Consider the following 21,436-nt stretch of genomic DNA (forward strand, 5'->3'; position numbering starts at 1 on the left):
TTCATGAAAAAGAGTACAAGTGGCCCATTGGCCCATGTGCTCATGATCAGAAGTATAAGGAGGCTGGTACCGTCAATTATCAGCATTGGTTTTCTGGTATGGAGGGCTGGGCTATGTGGTTGCTTACGAAATTCGGTGCTCCGCGCCCTTGGTCTCACGATGAGATTATTGTTTATGTTGCTAAGCTGAGGGCGGAGCTAAAGTATCCTCGCTATCATATCTATGAACGCGCATAAGTTCCTTACCTCTTTTTGTTGTGATGTCGCTGATTAGCCTTAGTCGTCCTGTTTGGGCGCGGAAGCCGTTCCCTGGTGAAGTTTCGCCTTGCGTCTGGTAATATGGCTGTAATTAGGACTGGGAAGGGAGTGAGAATGAGGGTTTGAGTTGGGAAGCCCCGGTTGAAGATGGGTATTGCTTTTGCTGTAGCTGTGTTAGTTTTCGCACATCACGTGGCCCGGGACCAACTTCAGCGAGGGTTGGCAATGAAATCTTCCATCTATTTATCCATTCATCCGTTTGTAAAATTCGCCATCGCTTCCTGCATATGAGCCCTCGAGGATAACATAAACTACTGCATCTTCAATTATCTGTCTTTATTGTAAGCAAGGATCAATCTAAACGCAATAAATGGAAGGTCAAATGTTTACATGAGTCGGTCAAGCATGTTATCATGAGGGTACTGATAGGGGCAACACCGATGTTGTACAATGCTAGCCGAACAGCAATGGCAGGCCAAGGCGGATGATTATTTAGACCGATTCTCACATTGGCGGTGGATCTTGTTCTGAATATGGCATATCGCCTCTTAGGGTGTTCAGTAGCTTATATATTCTATTGGATATGCTGGTACCTCTGATCAATTCAATGCGTCATCATTGCCAGTTAAATAGCCGTGTATTGCCAAGGCCATCAGAAAAGCTAGCCTTCCACTGTTCCGTCGTTTGTCATACTGATGGTCAAATTGGAAAGTGGTTCCAAGATATCCCAGAATATCCCAATTGGGGGCGGCGGCATCCCACCTTTCGCCCATTATCACCTAAACAATGGTGCAGTCACTGAAAGTACTGCTCAATTGGCCATGTCCATATGCCTCGTGAGCTACAACCTTCATAGGCAGTGAAGATATGTTAGTCCCGCTAAGAAAAGGTTCGTGCAGTACTATCCATGTAGAACTAGTAGGCTTCCCAACGAACTGGAGACGATAGGCAATACAAATGTTTTCTAGAGGAAGCTAGGACCCTCCAATCAAATGCCGCAAACTTCCTGACTAAAACGGACCAGAGGGCACTATACCCACCGGTCCGGTTTTATGCATTATACTTGCTGGCCCTTTCGACCGGGAGTATCAATCTGCATGGCATGGCCCGACCAAATACGAGAAGAGGAAAAATGTATAAAGGTTAAGCTGGATGTTTCTTTCTACAGCCGGTTCCTTTTTCGACGACTGCTGTTACCCTAGGGTGGAGAAAGGAGTAAACATCTAGCCAATGACATGATGGCATTATAGCACAGAAATATAGTTGGCTTTTAGTTACTCGTTTCTCCACCCTCAGGCAACAAAGTCCTTATTGTTTTGCTTTCAGTCTTATATAATCGACAACGGCCGATACAGCTCTGATTATGACAGCCAATGTTACAGAAGCTTCTACAAGTTGATTCCATCCTTAGAATGCGGGCAAAGTGGTCGCTGCAACCGTGCGCGAGGTTATGATGAAGTCACAAGAAGTGAACGTCAGCCATGTTACTCCAAGGTGGAGAACGGAATACCAGAGAATCCAACTTTACTCTCTGGTAAATCCGTACTCTTCAGTGTGTCCCTACTCCCAGATAAGTCGATACTGTCCGAGATTTGAGATTCCGGTCCAAAGCGTCCATGTTAGGCTTGAGTCGACATGCTAAGCTACCGCAAAGCTGCCAAGAATGATGTCCAGCAATATTTTCCTTCCCCTTTCTCAAGAGATTCTCGGATGTCTTCCATTTTCATAGACTCAAGTACGGTGACATGTGGTCAAGGTGGCCAAATGTTGGAACTATAAGATGGGAATCGAAACAGCCTGGGATCTGGAATCTCGTCCCAACAATCACCTTGCTAGACTTAACAAGTGACACAACGTGTCGAGCGAGCTCAATACAGTAATGGCTAGTATGCTTTTAGTGCAGTGTCAGGTCGAAGGGGAACAAATTAGAGTGAATTGAAATCGAATTGATGGAAGACGTAAAAGAGTGGCAAATCAGAGGGCATGTTAAATACCCACCTGAAGGACCGATAACCAAATCGGGGACCATTGAGGTCGGAGATAATGCCGCGGGGACCGCGAGTAACTGGTCGCGGTTTATGCAAAATCCCAGAGGATGTACAAAAAACAAAGAAAGACGGGGCACGTGACCAACCGAACGGAGTAAGCTGTAGGCGCCCCCAATTTCAGTCGATACTATGCTCCCAAAATATTCCTAAGGGTTTCCTCCAAACTCTCCTCGTCCGGTAAATCAAGCTCCTTATTAGAAACCACTCCCCTCTCATCCCAATTATTTCCCGCATTCGGGTCCAGAAAAGCCTCTTGAATCAATACAACAGCGGCCATGTACTCGCCCTGCGCCAATCTTTTGCGTGCATCCTTCACCAAAGAACTGTAATCAATAACCTCAACTTTCCATTGTTCTCCAGTAATCTTCTCCACTGCCGTAAGCAGTTCGTCCTGAGACACGGTGAATGACCGGACATGAACGAACTTGTTCGCCGTTCTCGGTGCGATTCCAGGGGCGAGGACCTGGGCTACCGCCCTACCTACCAGCAAACGGCTGGATGCCGAGAAGTGGCTAGATCTGTTGTTAGGGTCCAATCGTGCTGTCCTTGTATGGATATCGAAGCCTAGGAAACCTTCTTTAAAGCCTCTACATCAAGTAAAACACTGCTATCAGCATGCCATCACTATGACAGAGAGAGCTGCTTACAGATCAAAAATTGGACCGGACAGAATACCGGTCCACTCAATCTTTCCGTCCAAATGGTCCTTCACATCCTGCTTGGCCTTGAACGAAGGCGCTCGCTCGGGAGAATTTCCAGGATAGTTCTTATCAGTGCCGTATTCCGCTGGAATAAACCGTTTCACCTCAGCTTCGATCGCCGCATCAGCAATTTTGATTTGATCCCGTGTCGCTGCCGAACCAATAACAGAGACAACAGCATCTTGGCCCTTTAGCACAGAGACGAGGGCAGAATAGTTGTTGTAGTCCACTTTCACCGTTCGCGCACCTCTAGGAGCGGAGAAGGCGGATTGTTCCTGGGACAGGACAGTGACGTTATAGTTATACGTGGATTGGAGGAGAGCTTCGACGATAAACTGTCTGTGTATATACGTCAGCTTACAGCTCTGCAAGCTTCCTTGAGATCTCTCGCTATTAAATTGTTCTATATCTTAGATATAGGCTAGTTAGAGTATCTCACCCTAATTTTCCACTACCCTATGGTAAAGCATTAACACCCACAGGATGCGAAGGGGGAAAAGTATGACTTACCCCAACAACTGCGACATTCTTGATACATCCAGACGACATCCTGGAAATAGCACAGCAATCAGGCAGCTATGTAAGTATACGAACTTCGGATTTGGTTCGACTGCTGAGACTATAGTATTAGAGCTATGACTATGAAATCCACACTCTGTCAACACTTGTCCGAGTATTTATACTGTATGATACAGTTATTGATTCCGTTAATTCCGTGGAAGGACAGAACGGACGGATATTGTGCCATCCTCATCGTCAGTATCATGTTTGCATCTTCCATAATCACAGTCACTAGTCACTAGTCTCCTTAGCCCCACAAATTATATCAATGATATAGGGCAAGCAAACACTTTGACTTTCAGTTTCTTCGGTATAAACCTTATTCACTAACCAAGGTACGTTGCAAACAATGCATATCTTTCAAACACCCATCAATCAGGATCAGTTATTATTTCCGTGAGTTAACTCCGGAGGAGGGCGAAACAGACGACGGACGGATATTGTGCCATTCTCATTGTCAGTGGCACCCTACCCACTTACGCTGACAGATTTCTAGGGCTATGGTTATGTAGATATTAGCGGCAGCTTGTACCACGATGATTATGTCTTTTAGTCCTAAGAGGTTGAACCATAAAAATGTGGTGCACAACATTCCTCACCTACCCCTTGGTACAGTACTTCCTACACTAGCGACTTATTCCCACCGTCTATGGCTTCGTAAATAGTTGCGAAATCTATCGCGTGCGCCCCTAGTGGCGATCAGGCACCCTCAGGAGAAGGCACTATTAGAAGAAGTAAGTGCGGTCTGTATGGAATGCCAAAAGTAAAGGTTATAGCAGGTAAATATATGCTAACTAGTGCTACATGCCTTTGGAGGAGTTGTTAATAGTCCTAGTCTCAGAAATACGCACTCAGAAAACGCCAATTCAATAGCTCTCTGCAATTGTGATCCACCACGTGGAAATGACCGCTTTGCTACCCCGACCTTGTAAAATCTCTGTCGAAGACAGAATCTTGTTTTCCTTACATTAGATGCGACGCAGGATTCCTCAAGCTATACATGCCGTTTACTATGGGTGCTTTTGGGGTGGGCACCCGCTTAGAATGGTCGATTCCATTAACCAGTAAGTTATGTTTAAACGCCTGACTAAACTGGAACAAAGTTTGCGATTAGTGCAAATATTACTTTATTGCTCGATAGTGTTAAACTAGCCTCCAGATGCGTGGGATAAGCTTATGCACAGTCAAGCACCCGCCTGATCCAACTCTTCTTCGCCTCTATAGCGGCCCTAGATACCGGCACATCGGGTGCAAGCAAGTAAAAACCATGCCAGGCGCCAGGCCACACATGCAGCTCAGCCGAGACACCGTTCTTCCACAGCATTGAGGCATACTCAACAGCGCCGTCCCGGAATACCTCCGCTTCACCCACATCGATAAACGCCTGTGCGACACCAACCATGTCCGTGGCAAGCAGCGGAGAAACCAACTCATTAACGGGACCAGCGCTAGGTTTGCTTTCAATATTTGAGCCATCATCACGCCCCAAGACACAGTCCCAGGCCATCTTATTCGTTTTCCCGCTCCACACCGCACCGTCCTCATATTGTTGCTCAGATACCGACTTCCCACTACAATCTAGCATTGGAGCGCAGAGCAACTGTGCGCAGAGCTCGGGATAACGTTTATTTCGGGCCTTAATTGCACACGCTGCGGCGAGGGGCCCGCCACCGGATAAACCCTGGATTAGGATTTTCTTTGAATCGATCCCTAGCTCCTCTGCGTTGTCGGCAACCCACACAAGACCCGTGTAGCAGTCGCTAAAAGCTGCGGGGGCAGGATGTTCGGGGGCCAGTCGGTACTCGACCGTGATATGGACTGCATCGATGCCACGATACCAGGGGAAGACCGATCCGATGCCTGAAAGCCTTGTCCCGGATATCTGGCCACCGCCGTGGATATGGTAGATGGCGGGGCGGGTGTTGCTTGTAGAGCCTTTGTTTTTGAAAACGGAGAGCAGAATCTCATGGCTGACGTTTTGTTCCTGGCTGGTGATCGTGTATTCTTTGTGCTCGAGGTGGTCATACTGGGCAAGGATTGCGTCGATGTCAAAATCGTTAAAGCCGATACGGATGGACTCGACGGATGGAGAGCTGTCCGAGGAGAAGTGTCTCCTTATGGTCTCAAGAGCTGGGTCGTATGAAGGGCGAGGGAGGGTCGAACTTGCTCCTGCGGATGTCGAATAGTGGCTGATATAGGGAAAGTTCATGATAGACATTGTTAACAGTCTTGCAAAGAATAAGTAGACAAGCTCCGGTACACGTTGGAGTGCTACCTGTGGGAGGGGTGTGCAATAAGTAAATATGTATGCCTCGGAGGAGCTCTCCCGGAGGTTTTATTTCAATAAAGAGCTCGGGTACGGACATCACAAATCTAGTCAAAGTCTGGATATGTGCTTCTTTGTTTCACTGGAACCAATATTAACTTTCACTCCGCGCCATTGCTCTTAGGATTACTGGTCGTCGGACGAAAGGAGATCCCAATCTCGGTCTACTGTTATCAATTACTTGATTTCCAATCATCAACTTACTGGTAGTAAGATTGGGATTCGTGTGGATCGGGTCTACTTTCGGTAGCTGCGGCCATTATTCTCCTTTGTCGATTCCAAGAGATACGGTACGCGCTAGTTCTACAATAGACCAATGGTCGGCCTAATAGCATAGAATGAGTGTAATTGCTATAACTAGCTTGTTGGGCGAGTATTTGACCCTTTGTGGGCTTACCAAGCCTGAAAATGACTTGGCAAGTGGCTTGGCAATGAAGCCGTCTATACTGTAGCAAGTGAGGAAGCAATGGATGCTGTAAAAATCGGCAAGCTAGTAATGTAAGGGCCCCTCTTTATTCGACATCCTTAGCCCCACAAATTACGTCAGCGACAGGGGCAAGCAAACACTTTGACTTTCGGACTTTTAGGGGTACAAACCTTATCCACTGTTCATAATTAATTGATTTCCGATCTATGCATTGACTAATTTGCAATACTGTTCATAATTACTTGATTTCTAATATATGCAATGACTGGACACACGGACATAAACTTAAAACTAATCGCGTCAGCCAGGACGACGTCGTTTGTACGGAAGCTGGAACATCCGAGGTCCCCCTATTTGTCTCGGAGCCTATTGGTTAGTTAGGCTTGGGACAATGGGGAGTTCTGTGAACCCCCGGGTATTTAAACGCGACATTCCCAACTCAGGTAGCCCAGATGCAAGAGATTAAGATCGGTTCAAATAAAAATGACGGACTTTGAAAATGTTCTAGCTGACGGTACAGCGCGGGGCACGAATATTGTTCCCGGCTGTGTAGTTGCCGCGGTGGACAAAGATGGTGAGAAATAGCACTTACAATTCCCTTTCCAACCCGTTGAGCTTAAGCTAATGTCTTGTGTCAGGAAATTTTCTTTCTTCAAAAGCTTCAGGGTACAGTGGAGTCGGTGTGGAATCTAAGCCGATTAACCTGGATACTACTTTCTGGATTGCTTCTTGCACGAAGCTCATCGGCACCGTCGCAGTGTTACAATGCGTCGAGAGAGGTCAAATTTACCTTGATGAACCGGTTGGGCACGTTCTTCATGAGCTTGCTAACCCTGAGATTATCCATGAAAGAAAGTCTGGCACAGTTGGTAGCCCTTTCAACGTACACCCAACGACAAAGAAGATCACCGCCAGGCAACTCCTTTGTCATACCAGCGGTCTCGCCTATGATATATTCAATCCCACCCTCGCGGCATGGCGTGCCTCGAGAGGGGAATCGCTACAAGGATTCGCTGGGGATGTGACAACTGCACATGCAGTGCCTCTGGTCTTCGAGCCAGGGGAGGGCTGGTCGTATAGTGGGGGTGTTGACGTCAGTATTCACCGAGAGTATTTTCCACCTCTCAACTTCTCCACTGTTTTATTGCACCGCCAATTCCATAGACTTCAGTGGGGCGATGAGGCTAACGGCGCCTATACAGTGGGCTGGCGAAATGGTAGCTCGAGTGAACAACACGACGTTCGGCCACTACGTTCAGCAACATATTTTCGAACCTTTGGGAATGAAGTCGCCGACCTTCCGATTGGAAAATCACCCAGAGACTCTAGCGCGTCTAATGGAGATGACTGAGAGGACGGTAGACGGAGACCTGAAGGAATCTGTGAAGCCGTGGCCAGACAACGCACCGCAGGACTGCGCCGGGATTGGTCTGTATTGCTCGATGTCGGACTACGTAAAGGTCATTGGAGATTTGATCAAAGACAGTCCAATCCTACTAGGGCGCAAGACGATCGAGAAAGAGCTGTTCACGCCGCAGTTAGCTCAGGATTCTCCTTCACTTAAAGGGTTGTGGTCCTCAGCAGACATCTTGGGAGCGATGACCGGGGCCACTGGAGTGAAAAATGGTCTCAATTTTAACGTCGGCGGCTTATACATGGAAGAGGAGGGCACGTTCCTAAAGGAAGGTACGCTTGTGTGGGGAGGTTATCCCAACTTGGTCTGGTTTATGAACCGGAAGCACGGCGTTGCGGCAGTGTACGCCACTCAGCTCTTACCTGCTGGGGACCCGAAGAGCCGGAGCTTGGCGCAACAATTCATGCAAGAAGTATGGCGCATAACCGCACGTTGATATGGAAACTTACACCTGTCGAGATACAATGGAGACTTTAACTTTCAAATTACACTCCAAAGGTGCATTTCAAAAAGTTGGAGCACCGCACCTACCATCTAATGTCTGCTTTAAGAAATTCGGTCAATTGCGCCGCATAGCTACCCTGAGGTTCTGACCTTTCGAGCCTTTTTTATTTTATTTTTTTATTTTCACAGAATAATACTGTAAGCGGGGTATTACGACAAGAAGGGGACTTGGATTGGAGGCCATGGGAATATGGCAAAAGAGTGGGCATGCCAAGAGGATATCTAACTTGGGTAGCAGGATGAAATAAATTCTTGCATTAGACTTGGTTTGGGAGGGGGGAGTGTCTGGGTATTAGGAAATGCGCGTGATATCAGTGGAGACTGTTGTCTGGCCAATAATATTCAATAAACAGCCTACTTCTTTCACTGTGTTTAACAAGGAAACGAAGGAATGAATCCGTTTGTTTATTATTTTCGACCAGGCTGTACTCAAATTTCTGAGACAACCAATTAGTTGGTAGTGGAAAGCATCGTTGAGCCAACTCCCACATAACCGTTGCATATTATCGTTCATCAACATCATTTCTCTCTTCAAAGGGTGTCTTTACAGCGTATCTTTGCCCAGTTGACCACCACTTCTTTCTGTTGCCCGCAGTTCAATTTGTATTCCTTATATTGATTACCGATTCCAGACCCCACATTTTATGTTTTGAGACCCTCACGTTCCTAGGATCATATTTGACCCAGGATCCATGGTGTCAAGAATATACATGAAGCATACGGAACGGATGGAGATATGATCTGCACGGGACTCACGTGGTGTACGTGGGTTCCCCTGAACGCGAGGAAGCTACCTTTCTTTTGCTTCCTCGCGCTACGTCTTGTATCTAGAGTCAACTATAGTTATTCTTAATATCGATTGTTCATCTTGAAACACTATCCACCTCTATGTATACGTGAGACCCTCACAATAGTTCCTAGAGGACCTATAGCTCCTAGAGGACCTATAGCTCCTAGGAGTGGGTGGTATAGCTCCAGGGAACGAGGAAGGGGGTTTCCGAGCTTTAGTGCGTTTAGTAAGATCGGTGCCGGTAGATCACGAATCCCGGCAGCATGACGGCTTCCCGGAATTAACAAATAATTCCTGGAATGTATGAACTTCATTGGATCGCACATCTTGAAGATTCATCTGTTAGTGATCATACGGATCAAGCAGGATAGCTTGTAATATGATGTCTACAATGTATTTTTCAACTCGTCTTCCAGTACTCCTTGTGCAGTTATATGGCATAAACAATCTATTTTGATACAGTATGGGCCAAAGAGCGGCTAAAACCCACCTTCCACTTGAATGTTCCTGGACATAGCATGACAGCCTCTATAGACATTAGAACTGGTACAGTTGTAAAGGCCTAATGAGCTACCTGGCTATTGAAGCCTCTCATATATCGATTCAAGGCCATTGAGGCCCAATGTAAGGAGTTCAGCATCCAAATTTGCCTGTGATCAGATATTACGTGTCCGATGATAGTAAGCTGGAGATGAGCACCTACTGTTCTAGAGATTATGCCAAATAGCCATGGTTAAAAGGCGGTGGCGTAAGAGACAGACGCTGAGATCTAATGGGCACGAGCTGACCCATGAGCCGGAGACTATGGGCCAGCTCGGCCCTTTAGCAATCAACTGGCGACCGGACGGGCTTACTAACCTAGTAGGTCAAGAAGCATGTGGCTACAGTGCTTATTCTGTTAAGATCCGGGTCTTGAGGGCCGAAATTCAGATCGGTGGCTTATTGGACATTGGAAAACCCCCAATTCAATAGAATTCATCAGTGCGAGAGGATCTACAGCTCCTGGAAGTGGATTCGATACCTCCGGGGAACGAGAGCTGGTACTATGGGAGCTTTGTTACTACTTCAGGGAGCAAGCAATAGTGTGCCTGGCAGCATGGAACCTGAGACCAGATATCATCTGGCACTGATTCCAGGCCTCACTGAATCCTTAGATCAAGAAAGTATGTCTTGCGTCTCGTATATGAAGTCCGACTTGTGAGCTTTGTATGAACATGAGCTATGCAGTTACACGACAACGGTAGTTGGCGGTAAAGCACCACATGACCGTTGAGGTCGCGGAATCGTGGTAAATCTTGGATGGATATTGTCCCGTGACCATTTGATTCGTGAGATTATCATCGTGGACAAAAATATAGTGTTTCTTATGATACCACTGGTCTGACGGTGGCTTGATTCATGGGAAGACCCTTTGAGTTGGTGAAGGATCGTGACATTTCTTACGACAGGAATGGCCGTATGTTCTTGCGGTTCGCAAGAGAGTCAGAGCTCGCGGAAACCGTGGATCTTCCTATGATATAAATAATCAGATGGTCGTCTGGTTCGTAAGAGCCTAAAGCGCGCGGAAACCGTGGTGTACATGGTGTACCCTAGGATCTACCTTGTCTAACGATGTGTAGGCTCCCCCGAAAGGTCTTGGATTATAAGAAATCTGTGGTTTCTCCTATGATAGAGATAATCAGAGGACACCCGCCTTCGGGAGAAAATTAGAGATCGCGGAAACCGTAGCTTTTCCTACGGCAAAGAGAATCGGACGATCTTTTGGTTTATGAGACATAAGGGGCGCGTCAACCGCCTAATAAATTGGTTCATTATTGTGCAACCCATGCATGGCCGGTTTTTATAGAATCACCCGAACCACGACGAATACCATGACCTTTCCGCAACCTCTGTACGATACTCCGTAGTGGTATATGTACGTGACTTTGCTGGCATGTAGATTGATTGGCTATTGATGGCTCGGTTGTGGCATCAGCCTCGCTTTTCTAGATAGTTGCGAGATAACAAGCCAGGGCCCACGGCTCCTTTCTATCATAGAACGTGATACTTTAGCCAACGGTGTGGAAAAGTGAATCTGACAAATGAATACAATCACTTCGAGGGGTAAAGTGTGCCAGTTCTTTCGGCTTTCTTGTGATCAACCATTACCACAACTGGTCGCGATGAGTCTGTTGCTGTATATGATCCTTGACTAGTGGGTCTCTATATAGTACAGTTTATCAGTATGAGAGGGGCGAGTTCCGACGCCCTCTTTGAGAGAGGACCGAGAAGTAGAGGACGGAACAGAAAGAAAAATCATTGAAGTCTTACTCGAAACTTTAAGAAGGAAATCCGCCCTGATGTGTGTCCCCAGGCTACACTCGGACTAAGAATCAAAATATCCGAGGTTACTTGTGATATATGAGCCATCATAAGCAAATTTAAGATCATTGAACACTCCAAAGACGACCAGAGTCTGTCGCAGCGTCCGTCTCACTGTATCCCAGAGTGCGACTGTTCCATCATCGGAACCAGATGCTAGTATCTGGCTATTCGGTGAGAATGCCACAGCATATACCCAACCTAGAATGCCCGAATCATTCTGCTGCTCGACGCCACGGTCTAAAACCCATAGTCGGACTGAGCGAAATGAGCCGGATGCTAGGGATCGCTCGTCGGAACAGGACGCCATAGGCGGAATCGAATTTGAATGTCTTGGTATTCTGCAGCTGAATTTCCCCAGTTAGTATCCCAGAACCTGATCGTCTTGTCATGAGAGCAAGATGCTAGCAGCTGGCCATCTGGAATGAGAGGGGTTTTCCCTTCACTCAGAAAGCGGTGAAGTGACAGTTCTCGGTGAAGCTATTCGTTGAAAGCCACTTTTACTAAATCTGTTGATATCTTGATCGCTATTGATTTTCGATTTTCAATCTTGCTATTGTAGCTGTTTTTCATACTTTTAGTGGGCTGGTTTTCGTAGCTGTTTTCTTCCTAGATAGATCTGGGATTATTTCAATTTACGTGGTCCAATCACAAGCCCGTGATCCGGAACCAGTTTCATGTTTCAGTTGATATAATAGAAGTAACCCCACCAATTTAATGTTAGGGCCTGATGCTGGGCAGCATTCTGGGAACATGCGGTACAGAGCTTCGATGAGGAAGAGGGGGCCCCGGGGCCGAGAACCCTGATCGTATCGCCAGCAACGGGTGTGACATTACCTCTAAAACACTTGGCACCTTCGGATTAATTTTTTACTGTGGCCCGAAGCTCCGAGTGTGGCAGACCCACCCGTTGCTGGCTATGTCACATATGCTCTCCCCGGGGCCCCGCACGGAAGACAGAACAAGGCTGATTCATCACACCCAATAGATACAGTGACTGGACATAAGTAATTGCTCCCCCTTGGCCCCACTTCATACACCGCCCAATATTGCCAATACCGCCTTCCTAAATGGATCAGCGATCTAACAAAGAAGGGGTTGGTAATTAGCTTCTGTTCAGCGGGCATGGGATTATTGAGTTGTAAAGCATTTGGAGCATCTCTCAGAGATGATGCCGTATTGCCAGGGCTGGTATACACCTTACCAGTTTAATTACATGAGGTTTATGGCCGGCAGAATGTTATGTAATAAGAAAGGTGTGGGGCTGGGGAGCAATTACTTATGTCCAGTCACTGTATAAGAAATAAATTGCTAACTGTTCTAACTCTCCCTTGTCTTAATCTTGCCAGCCTCTAGTTGCTTTAAAACCTCTCAACTAAAAATCCAAACAGAGCCTTGCCCACTTCATCCGGCTTCTCCATTGGGGACCAATGTCCGGAATCAATAACCTTAACTGTGAGATCTGGTAGCAGGCCGGAATCCTTGCTCTGCTCAATCAGTGCTGGTAAACATACCTCATCACCTGAGCACCCTAAGAAAAAAGCAGGCACGGTAATCTGCGCGCGCTCCGCTGGTAATGTCTTTTCAACATCAAGGTCGAGATTATACGCCATCGCCTTGTAGGCTCCCATCGCGCTTGCCAACCCACCCCCCTCTTGCACGCTTTTGAGCCACTCCTCTTTCCATCCGTTTCCCGGATTTGCGTATTCCTTTAGCTCGATCTTCTCATCGCTTTCTAAAAATCTCCGCATAGCATTCCGCACACAGAAAATATCCCGCATCCAGTGTTCCCGATCGCCATGCATCACCGCCCAGAATCTGTCCAAGTGCTTATCCACAACTAGGGCACCATCATCTGCAAGAAACAGTTCCCAATACGCGTACAGCGGATACCCCGTCTTACTCTCGAACTCTGCATTCATGGCGGCCAGGTCGAAGGGCCGCATCGGTGGCTGATATGCAACGTTCAGCATCCCGACCCCAACGCACAGTTCTGGCTTAAACAGCCAGAAGCGCTATGCCAGCATAGAACCCCAGTCATGTCCGATAACCACAATCTTCTGTACGCCCTCAGCGGCCAGGATCTCGACAAGATCGGAGACGATACCAGAGGATCGGAACAGGGCGGGGTCACTCGGCTTAGAGGTGCCGCCAAAGCCGAGAAGGTCCGGGACGAGTTTGCGGTGGGGAAGGGAGCGTAGATGTGAAACAACTTGATGCCAGAGGTATGCGCTGTCAGGGAAGCCGTGGAGGAAGAGGAGGGTGGGTTCGTCGGCAGAGAGGGGATTGGCAGAGGCGGAGTCGTAGTAAGTGTAAGTTAGGGACCGTGAAGTCGTAAAGGCCTTTTTCCTGTAGTTTTCCATCTTGGAGACTTTCTAGTATCGCTGCTGGTGCTATGAGTGGTGGTTCGAGGATGTGCCGGCCTTGGGACCTTTATATCTTCAGCCCACGGTATCTTCGCTTGGCTGCTTGGCCGAAAATGGCAACTGTCCTCATCAACCCCATCCACACGTGTCCCAACCTGACTAATAGTAGTAAGGATGATTGGAAATCAAATAGTTATGAACAGTGTTGCATATGTCTAACTAGCCAATTTCCTTTTTATGTGTTCTCCCCGCTTACTAAAGAGACATGCCTCCGAAAAGTCCGAAAGTCAAAGTGTTTGCTTCTCATATCGTTGACATAATTTATGGGGCTAAGGAGAAACATGGCCACTAACGACTGTGGCACAATATTCCTCTGTTTAGCCCTCCTCCGGAGTTAACCTGCGGAATTAGTAACTGCATGTGAATAGAATGGCGTTTGAAAGGTATGCATTGTTTGCAACCTACCCGGATTAATGGATAAGGTTTGTACCCCTAAAAGTCCGAAAGTCAAAGTGTTTGCTTGCCCATGTCGCTGACGTAATTTGTGGGGCCAAGGAGAACTTATGGCCGCAGCTACGAAAGTAGACCCGATCCACACGAATCCCAATCTTACTACCAGTAAGTTGATGATTGGAAATCAAGTAATTGATAACAGTAGACCGAGATTGGGATCTCCTTTCGTCCGACGACCAGTAATCCTAAGAGCAATGGCGCGGAGTGAAAGTTAATATTGGTTCCAGTGAAACAAAGAAGCACATATCCAGACTTTGACTAGATTGGTGATGTCCGTACCCGAGCTCTTTGTTAAAATATAACCTCCTATTAACTATAATAGTCCAAGTCTTTCAGCGCCGTAAGGTCATCGACGCCACGGTTATGGTCATCTTAATGAAGTGAGGCTAGCTGAGGTCAGGTCTGGCAATAAAAGGGGCAGCAGTTACGTTCAGCTCAGTGATCGACACATGAGAGAAGATCCAATCCTGTCAGAAATTCTGTACCTTCGGCGGGGCGAGAGTACTTGAAACTCAATGCGGGACAAGGCTTGGTCCTACCGGCTATGGCCGGAATGTTAGAATATCGGGGTTTTAACAACCTACTATCCTGTAGGCTTCAGCGGAAACTGTATCTCCGGCGTGCATTTGCAGTATGTTTCGCAGAGCACACGCGTCAATAAAAAAGCCCAGTCGCTCATCGTTCTCGTGTTTCATACAAACCGGCAAGGTAGTGAGCCACTGTAATCTATTTATATTTCTGAGAAATGGCCCTGGAAATTGTGTAAATGCTTCAAGTCCACTAAAAACAGACTTTGATTGCAGCTCTGACTGTCTCTGTGAAAGTCCTCACGTGCTGGAAATCTGTTCATAGGACTAGCAGGTCCGCCAATTCTAATGGATTACGAAGCTAGTGAGAGACTTATAGCCTGGACATTCGAGACGCTATCTCCAGCACTTATTGTCAACTCATCGGTGAGTTTGATACACCCATTGTATCCTATTCCCAGAACTGATTGGCGTGGCAAAGATCTCCTTGGGCGTTTTCGCGGGTTTGTATTCCGATGCACAGAAAACGAACGACAGGTCCTATTTAGCTCGCCGTCATATCAGGAAGCAGCGGCTACCAGGGCCTTAGAAACGGAAAGCCCTGAGGAAGCGAATCAACAAGGGTCTTCCGTTTGATATCACTGCGTTCATAATTGAAGCACCATCAAACACTGCTGTTGTTAGTCTGGATTAATGGAGCTGTTTCCCTTTCACTCTGAAGGGACTAGAGTCATCCGATCATCCGCAGGTTTTACTTCTCACTCGCCTCAGTCAATTCCGTCCTCGGCAGACGGAATGGCTGAAACTGGCTCTCCCAGCGCAGCCGACGAGCTTCCAGTGAAGCATGCAACTGCAGGGGCTGTCTTTATGGCCCGAGCGCTCCAGGGCTTAATCAGGGCCATGGAACTCGATGGAGAAAGATACGTGAACCCTTGGTCATCTCTGGAACCGATTTTTTCAGGTTCTGGTACAGGTCCAGTCGCTCGCTTCCGGCGATTGTTCCATCCTCTGCTTCAGGTGAGGCGTGGTCGCGATGATTATGACTGTGCAAGTCGACTCTGTCGCGTATTCTTGGAGCACGATCTTGAGCAGCTGGAGAAATCTGGTCTCCTCCGCTTATCCCGTGGCCGTGGCAGAAAATCTGCAGCTCTTACTCTTAGATGCTCACTGGACTTGCGAAGTCCGAACTCTTTAACCTGGCCGGTCACCCACTCCTCAAACGAGACAGTGCCCCTGCCTTTGCGATGTTACATGACGCTCAGGTCTTCGTGAATTCGTTGCCCATGACCGTTCATGAAGTTAGCCATTCATCTCTCCCCTGGGGCACTTCCAAGAAGTGCTCAGATACGCCATCCCCATCGACGTGTGAGAGCTGCGCAATTGGCGCCAACGTGTTTCTAGCCTCTGGGATCGCGGCGTGCGCGATCAAATACGGACCAGTTGCGGTCTCTGCCCCACTGGCTGGTATTCCTGCTCTAGCAGCCTGCATCGCCGCCGCGACGGGGATATGGTATGTTAACCTCATTTCATGCCTTGGAAAATGAGCCGGAGCGAGCCATTTCAAGGGATGCTTCTGAGGCGTGATGATCGTGCCAAGATGAAACAAACAAGCTTTGCTTCCATCTTGTTCCAGTGAAAGAATGGTCTTACCTGCGTACTTATACATGTTGAGGAAAGTGGAGATGAAAATTTGTTTTTTCGTGTCGTGATTTGCTTTTAGTATGGGATTTTCGACTCTACGAGAATCGGGAACTTTCGCCCTGCTGTCCCTCTGACATAAGCGAGGAAACTTCAACAAGCCCTTGCACATTCCACTCTTTTCGTCTTTCTTCAGCTTAATACAATTCGATTCAATACTTCTCGGGTTGGCTCCCCTTGTTCAGTTAGCCCCATTACGCACGAATTCCATACTGGAATCGCTTGCTGCAACAATACAGTATAATATTTACTTATTATGGACCTGCTGTTACAACCAAAGGGAGGTCGGAATAATTCTGTGCTTTCAACGAAGATATCAAGACTGGGGAGGAAAAAGAAGACGATTCTATCTGCTAGTATAGTGCCGATATGTCCCATGATGAGGAGCGCTTTCTCTTATCTTCCAGATCCAGCCAGGTTTGTTCGCGTCGTCAAATAATCCCCTAACTAATCTATCATGCAAACTCGGTCCTCCCATTCGCGTCTAGATCATCACAACTAACGTCAATCTGCTCGTGCTGCACAACGCGCCTAGGAATACGATCGATACCATCCAACGGCGGTGACTGAGTGTCTCTGTCCACTGATATTAATAAACCTACGCTTATATACTTTTCTCCAACTTATCATAGAACCTACTTGCAGGGTAGAAGGCCTGTCAGTCAGGTATGGAAGAAAGTCACAATTCCAATTGTGGCAAGACGGTTTCATGCTATCTACGCACACTTTCCCTCACAATATCTAGCTAAAATAGGCAATTCTTGTCGGAATTACGCAATTGCGGTTCACCGTGGTGAAGACCGCAAGGGACCGCGGTTAACTATGGTGCGGCCTCAACCTCCAAATTGGAGACCGCGCCATGCAGAGGCTGAGGCGGAGCCCTCCTTGCCGGCTGATCTTGCTGAACAGGCAATGGCATTTATTCGGCCAATGGGCAGTAATTGACCACCGCACTCTTGTCCAAATAGCGGCGTCTGTCTCTCACCTGCCACCCTTTTATTGCTTTCTATAACCACTTTAAATGATCAACATAACCAACATTTACCATTTCCGGTTCAATTGTTCAACAGTTGACTTAAAGGCAACCATGAATTTTGTCACGATTTGTCCTGTATCCACCCAATTGGAGATGTAAATGACTCTGTATTTCCATTACCCCTATTTCTCACTATTTATGGGTCCATTCTAGTTACATAAGCTATGCCGACGGATCATCTATAGACCGGTTTCATGCAGTATTCGTAAGGTAATCGCGACAAATTTCATCTGTGTTACTGTTGAGATCACATGATCTGGTTGGTTGGTCATGTGACCCTGGATGGCCCTGAGAGTAGTTAGATAGTCCTCGAGGGGTCGGAGCTTCTCTCATACCCCGTCCGTCTCTCAACCAATAATTCCATCATTTATTGCCCGTTTCTTTCCCTTGTCAAGACTAACCCCGGTGGAATAGTGAATATTGGTCTTGCCGAGAATGTGTGGAACAATAGTTGTCGATACCTCGACACCATCATTCTTAATATCTGTCTAGAGCCTTATACACGCGGAGATGGAAAGATTTATCAACTCTCGCGTAATATTTGACTTGCTTCCTCTACACACTAGTGCCTGACCGAAGCCTTGTACTAAGGCGCCTCAGTGGTCGCAAATCGACGCACATGCATTGACCTACGTAGACGGATTTAGCGGCTTACACAAGCTCAAAGAAGCCATCCGTCATTACCTGAACAGCCATTTTTCCCCTTGGACTGCACTCTGTCCCTCCCATCTTGCCATAACGTCTGGTGTCAGCAATTCTTGACAAGGGAAAGAAACGGTCAATAAATGATGGTTTTATTGACTAAGAGACGGACGGGGAAGGAGAGAAGCTCCAACCCCTGAGGACTATCTGACTACTCTCAGGACCATCCAGGGTCATGTGACCACCCAGGTCACATGATCTCGACAGCAATGCAGTTGAGTGCTGTGCCTGGGTCTTAGCCGACTTTGGCGACTATCTTCTTGTTGGGCGTCTACATTTCAATGCCCTGAAGACGACGTTTGGAACACGGCCAGGGTAAGGCATCCATACCAAATTCCCGATACAGCTGAACTTACTGCTGTATAATTGGAATTCTTGAAGTCACGCTCGCAACAACGGATCCGTTTAGCATGGCCGCAGTCCAGCACTACGAGAAGACATACGCCGAAGCGAAGAGCAAACGCTTTCGTGTCAAAGCACTCCTATTGTGTTCACCACATAATCCGCTCGGTTTATTCCCATAGTTTGCTCTTATAATACCCGACAGATTATTGAATATTCTCCTAGGACGCTGCTAACCCGAAAATGCCCTAAGAGAGTACATAGAGTTCTGTACCAGAAATGGACTTCATCTGAATAAGCAGTGGGTGGCTTCAGATTTGAAATCAACATGGGATCCCCACTTTTTTTCCGTGCTTAGTTGAAGCCGAGAGCGACCGTTAGACTGGGAAATGCAAGAGATTTCGTGCTTTTGCGTGCTTTGACTGGTCGATTTGCTAACTTTCATGGAGTTCTGGGCTTTTTTCCGATCCTTATTTACAATTTGGCGCCCCATTGCCACGTGGAGTCCACATGGTGGCATGGACCGACGGAATAATCCGTAGATACTATCAAGATTAGTTATTCATACGTATATATACAAAGAAAAGAAAGGATTTCATTGGCCTAACCTATATAGCATGACGTAGCGATTTAATTTGGCACCAAAGGAGGTCTCGGGGGTTGAATGCACCACGGATATAGTGAAGGAGCGAACGACCAATCTTACAATAGCGAATGAACTGGGTCTCCACGGCCATTTTTTTAATACAAAGCTTTGAACACTCTAACTCCGAGGCTTATCCCCTTCTAGAACATCTGCGATGTTATATTGCCCCGAGGGTCCTATGACCCCTGTCTCGAGAGGTTCATTCCTAACGTTGTTTTCTCTCATATCACATTTGGGCAGTGTCGCCGCAATATATCCATCTACTTACGTAGGTATTCAGAGCAACCATGAGTCCCCAACCATTTGAATCAACAACAAACACACCTCGCCTTAGCATGGAACACGGTTCCATCGAAGAAGGCGTCACCAACAACACTATTCAAAATAAGAGCGAAACAGATATCGAGAAAGCGGTCGATACCACACAAAAGCCTGATGATTCCAGCGCAGATCCCAACCTTGTCGACTGGAATGGCAAAGATGACCCCGAGAACCCTCAGAACTACAGTAGTCTGCGCAAATGGGCCATCACATTGACGATGTCCTTTATGACCGTGTGGATCACCTTTGCATCCAGCGTCTTTTCGACTGCGACACTTGTGACTGCAAAGGAGTTCAATGTATCCTCTGAAGTAATGGTCCTCGGCACCAGTCTGGTTGTTTTTGGTTTCGCTCTAGGTCCCCTGTGTTGGGCACCACTGAGTGAGCTATACGGTCGTCGCATCCCGCTGTTCTCAGGCTACCTCATCTTCGCTATTTTCCAGATCCCCGTGGCCGTCGCCCAGAACCTCGAAACAATCCTAGTCTGCCGATTTCTCATAGGTGTCTTTGGTTGCTCTCCTTTAGCCGTCGTTGGCGGTGCCCTGGCTGATATTTGGAACCCCGTGGACCGCGCGGTGGCTGTCGCTCTCTTCAGCTCGGCTACTTTTATGGGACCTGTTCTTGGCCCAATTGTGTGAGTACTCCTCAAGATATTTTTGAAAGACATTCTCAAAGCACTATCCAGAAACTAATAATTCTTCAGCGGTGGGTTCCTCACAGATTCATACCTTGGCTGGCGCTGGACCGCATGGATCACGTTAATTGCATCCGCCTTCTTCGGTCTAATTGCTCTCTTCGTCGTTCCTGAGACTTATGGCCCGGTTCTCTTACAAAAGAGAGCTGCCCATCTTCGTATTGAAACCAACAATTCAGGTCTCCATTCCTTCTTGGATCTACATAAACCGACAATGTCAGACATCGTTACAAAGTACCTCTTCCGACCCTTTCAGATGCTCGTGCAAGAGCCGATCCTGGTTGCTATGACTATCTACCTCGCCCTAGTTTACGGAATCCTCTACCTCTTCTTCGAGGCCTACCCAATATCTTTTGGTGAAATTCGCGGTTGGACCCACACAGGCGTAGCTGCCCTCCCATTCATCGCCATTATTATCGGCGTCTTGCTCGGTGCCTGTCTCATCATATACACCACGAAGACTCGTTTTGTGCGCAAACTTGCAAAGCATGGCGAAGTCGTTCCTGAAGAGCGTCTCGTGCCAATGATGATCGCCTCTGTGTTGTTGCCAATCGGTCTGTTCTGGTTTGGCTGGACTTCTAGCCCAAATATCTCCTGGGTGCCACAGGTCATTGCCGGTGTGCCTATTGGTTTGGGTATCCTGGTTATTTTCATGCAGGGTCTCAACTACCTCATTGATGTGTACATGATGTTTGCCAACTCGGCCATCGCGGCAAATACTCTCGTCCGTTCGACCTTGGGTGGCGCGTTCCCGCTCTTCGCTACACAAATGTACCGGAATCTAGGTGTACCGTGGGCATCTAGTGTTCTGGGTTTCATTACTGTGGCTATGATTCCCATTCCTATTTTGTTCTTTATCTATGGGTCCAGAATTCGTGCTATGAGCAAGTTCAGTCCTAAGTTCTAGGCGATTGATCAGCCTGTCTCTCATTTCCAGGCGCGCAATCAATACATAGATCGCATTGGGGGCTTGCTGTTCACATGCATTAGCATGATGGCAGATCTGTGTGGTCAGGTTGCCTTTGACAGAGTAGACCTGTCTCCTGTTTTATGGAAGAATTTACAAGTTTCTGCGCAATATTGTCAGAGCAAGCTAAAACAGTACGGACTATTATACATCGTAGACGAATAAGATCAAACGGAACCAATCCAGGATGATAGGATTGATTGAAGAAGGAAAGAACACACTCGAGGGCAGGTTG

The 21,436-nt window shown here is 47.3% G+C and overlaps 8 protein-coding genes across 8 annotated transcripts; 3 read left to right on the plus strand and 5 right to left on the minus strand.

The window, feature by feature from the left end:
- Nucleotides 1–2,432: 2,432 nt before the first annotated feature.
- On the minus strand, nucleotides 2,433–3,555 carry N7446_001097 (aromatic alcohol reductase; the record flags this gene model as incomplete). The annotated part of the gene is made up of 3 exons (XM_058509864.1): nucleotides 2,433–2,892; nucleotides 2,953–3,341; nucleotides 3,517–3,555. The coding sequence occupies 3 exons, from the start codon at nucleotides 3,553–3,555 to the stop codon at nucleotides 2,433–2,435; spliced, it is 888 nt and encodes a 295-aa protein (XP_058378843.1).
- A 1,186-nt stretch (nucleotides 3,556–4,741) lies between these two features.
- On the minus strand, nucleotides 4,742–5,776 carry N7446_001098 (alpha/beta hydrolase; the record flags this gene model as incomplete). Its single annotated transcript, XM_058509865.1, has 1 exon — nucleotides 4,742–5,776. One exon carries the CDS (start codon nucleotides 5,774–5,776, stop codon nucleotides 4,742–4,744), a length of 1,035 nt encoding a protein of 344 aa, XP_058378844.1.
- A 1,027-nt stretch (nucleotides 5,777–6,803) lies between these two features.
- Nucleotides 6,804–8,170, plus strand: N7446_001099 (serine hydrolase domain-containing protein; the record flags this gene model as incomplete). Its single annotated transcript, XM_058509866.1, has 3 exons — nucleotides 6,804–6,894; nucleotides 6,959–7,413; nucleotides 7,523–8,170. 3 exons carry the CDS (start codon nucleotides 6,804–6,806, stop codon nucleotides 8,168–8,170), a joined length of 1,194 nt encoding a protein of 397 aa, XP_058378845.1.
- Nucleotides 8,171–11,393: 3,223 nt separating this feature from the next.
- N7446_001100 (WD40 repeat domain-containing protein) lies at nucleotides 11,394–11,869 on the minus strand (the record flags this gene model as incomplete). Its single annotated transcript, XM_058509867.1, has 2 exons — nucleotides 11,394–11,647; nucleotides 11,695–11,869. Coding segments are annotated over 2 exons (429 nt in total), but the record flags the coding sequence as incomplete, so codon positions are not given.
- Nucleotides 11,870–12,750: 881 nt separating this feature from the next.
- On the minus strand, nucleotides 12,751–13,362 carry N7446_001101 (alpha/beta fold hydrolase; the record flags this gene model as incomplete). Its single annotated transcript, XM_058509868.1, has 1 exon — nucleotides 12,751–13,362. One exon carries the CDS (start codon nucleotides 13,360–13,362, stop codon nucleotides 12,751–12,753), a length of 612 nt encoding a protein of 203 aa, XP_058378847.1.
- A 42-nt stretch (nucleotides 13,363–13,404) lies between these two features.
- Nucleotides 13,405–13,752, minus strand: N7446_001102 (uncharacterized protein; the record flags this gene model as incomplete). Its single annotated transcript, XM_058509869.1, has 1 exon — nucleotides 13,405–13,752. The coding sequence occupies one exon, from the start codon at nucleotides 13,750–13,752 to the stop codon at nucleotides 13,405–13,407; it is 348 nt and encodes a 115-aa protein (XP_058378848.1).
- A 2,203-nt stretch (nucleotides 13,753–15,955) lies between these two features.
- On the plus strand, nucleotides 15,956–16,339 carry N7446_001103 (uncharacterized protein; the record flags this gene model as incomplete). The annotated part of the gene is made up of 1 exon (XM_058509870.1): nucleotides 15,956–16,339. One exon carries the CDS (start codon nucleotides 15,956–15,958, stop codon nucleotides 16,337–16,339), a length of 384 nt encoding a protein of 127 aa, XP_058378849.1.
- A 3,167-nt stretch (nucleotides 16,340–19,506) lies between these two features.
- Nucleotides 19,507–21,141, plus strand: N7446_001104 (MFS transporter; the record flags this gene model as incomplete). Its single annotated transcript, XM_058509871.1, has 2 exons — nucleotides 19,507–20,174; nucleotides 20,244–21,141. 2 exons carry the CDS (start codon nucleotides 19,507–19,509, stop codon nucleotides 21,139–21,141), a joined length of 1,566 nt encoding a protein of 521 aa, XP_058378850.1.
- Nucleotides 21,142–21,436: the final 295 nt, after the last annotated feature.

The sequence above is a fragment of the Penicillium canescens genome (genome assembly GCF_028828765.1).
Source record: "Penicillium canescens strain IBT 15451 chromosome Unknown utg000001l_segment0_segment0, whole genome shotgun sequence".
NCBI lineage: Eukaryota > Fungi > Ascomycota > Eurotiomycetes > Eurotiales > Aspergillaceae > Penicillium > Penicillium canescens.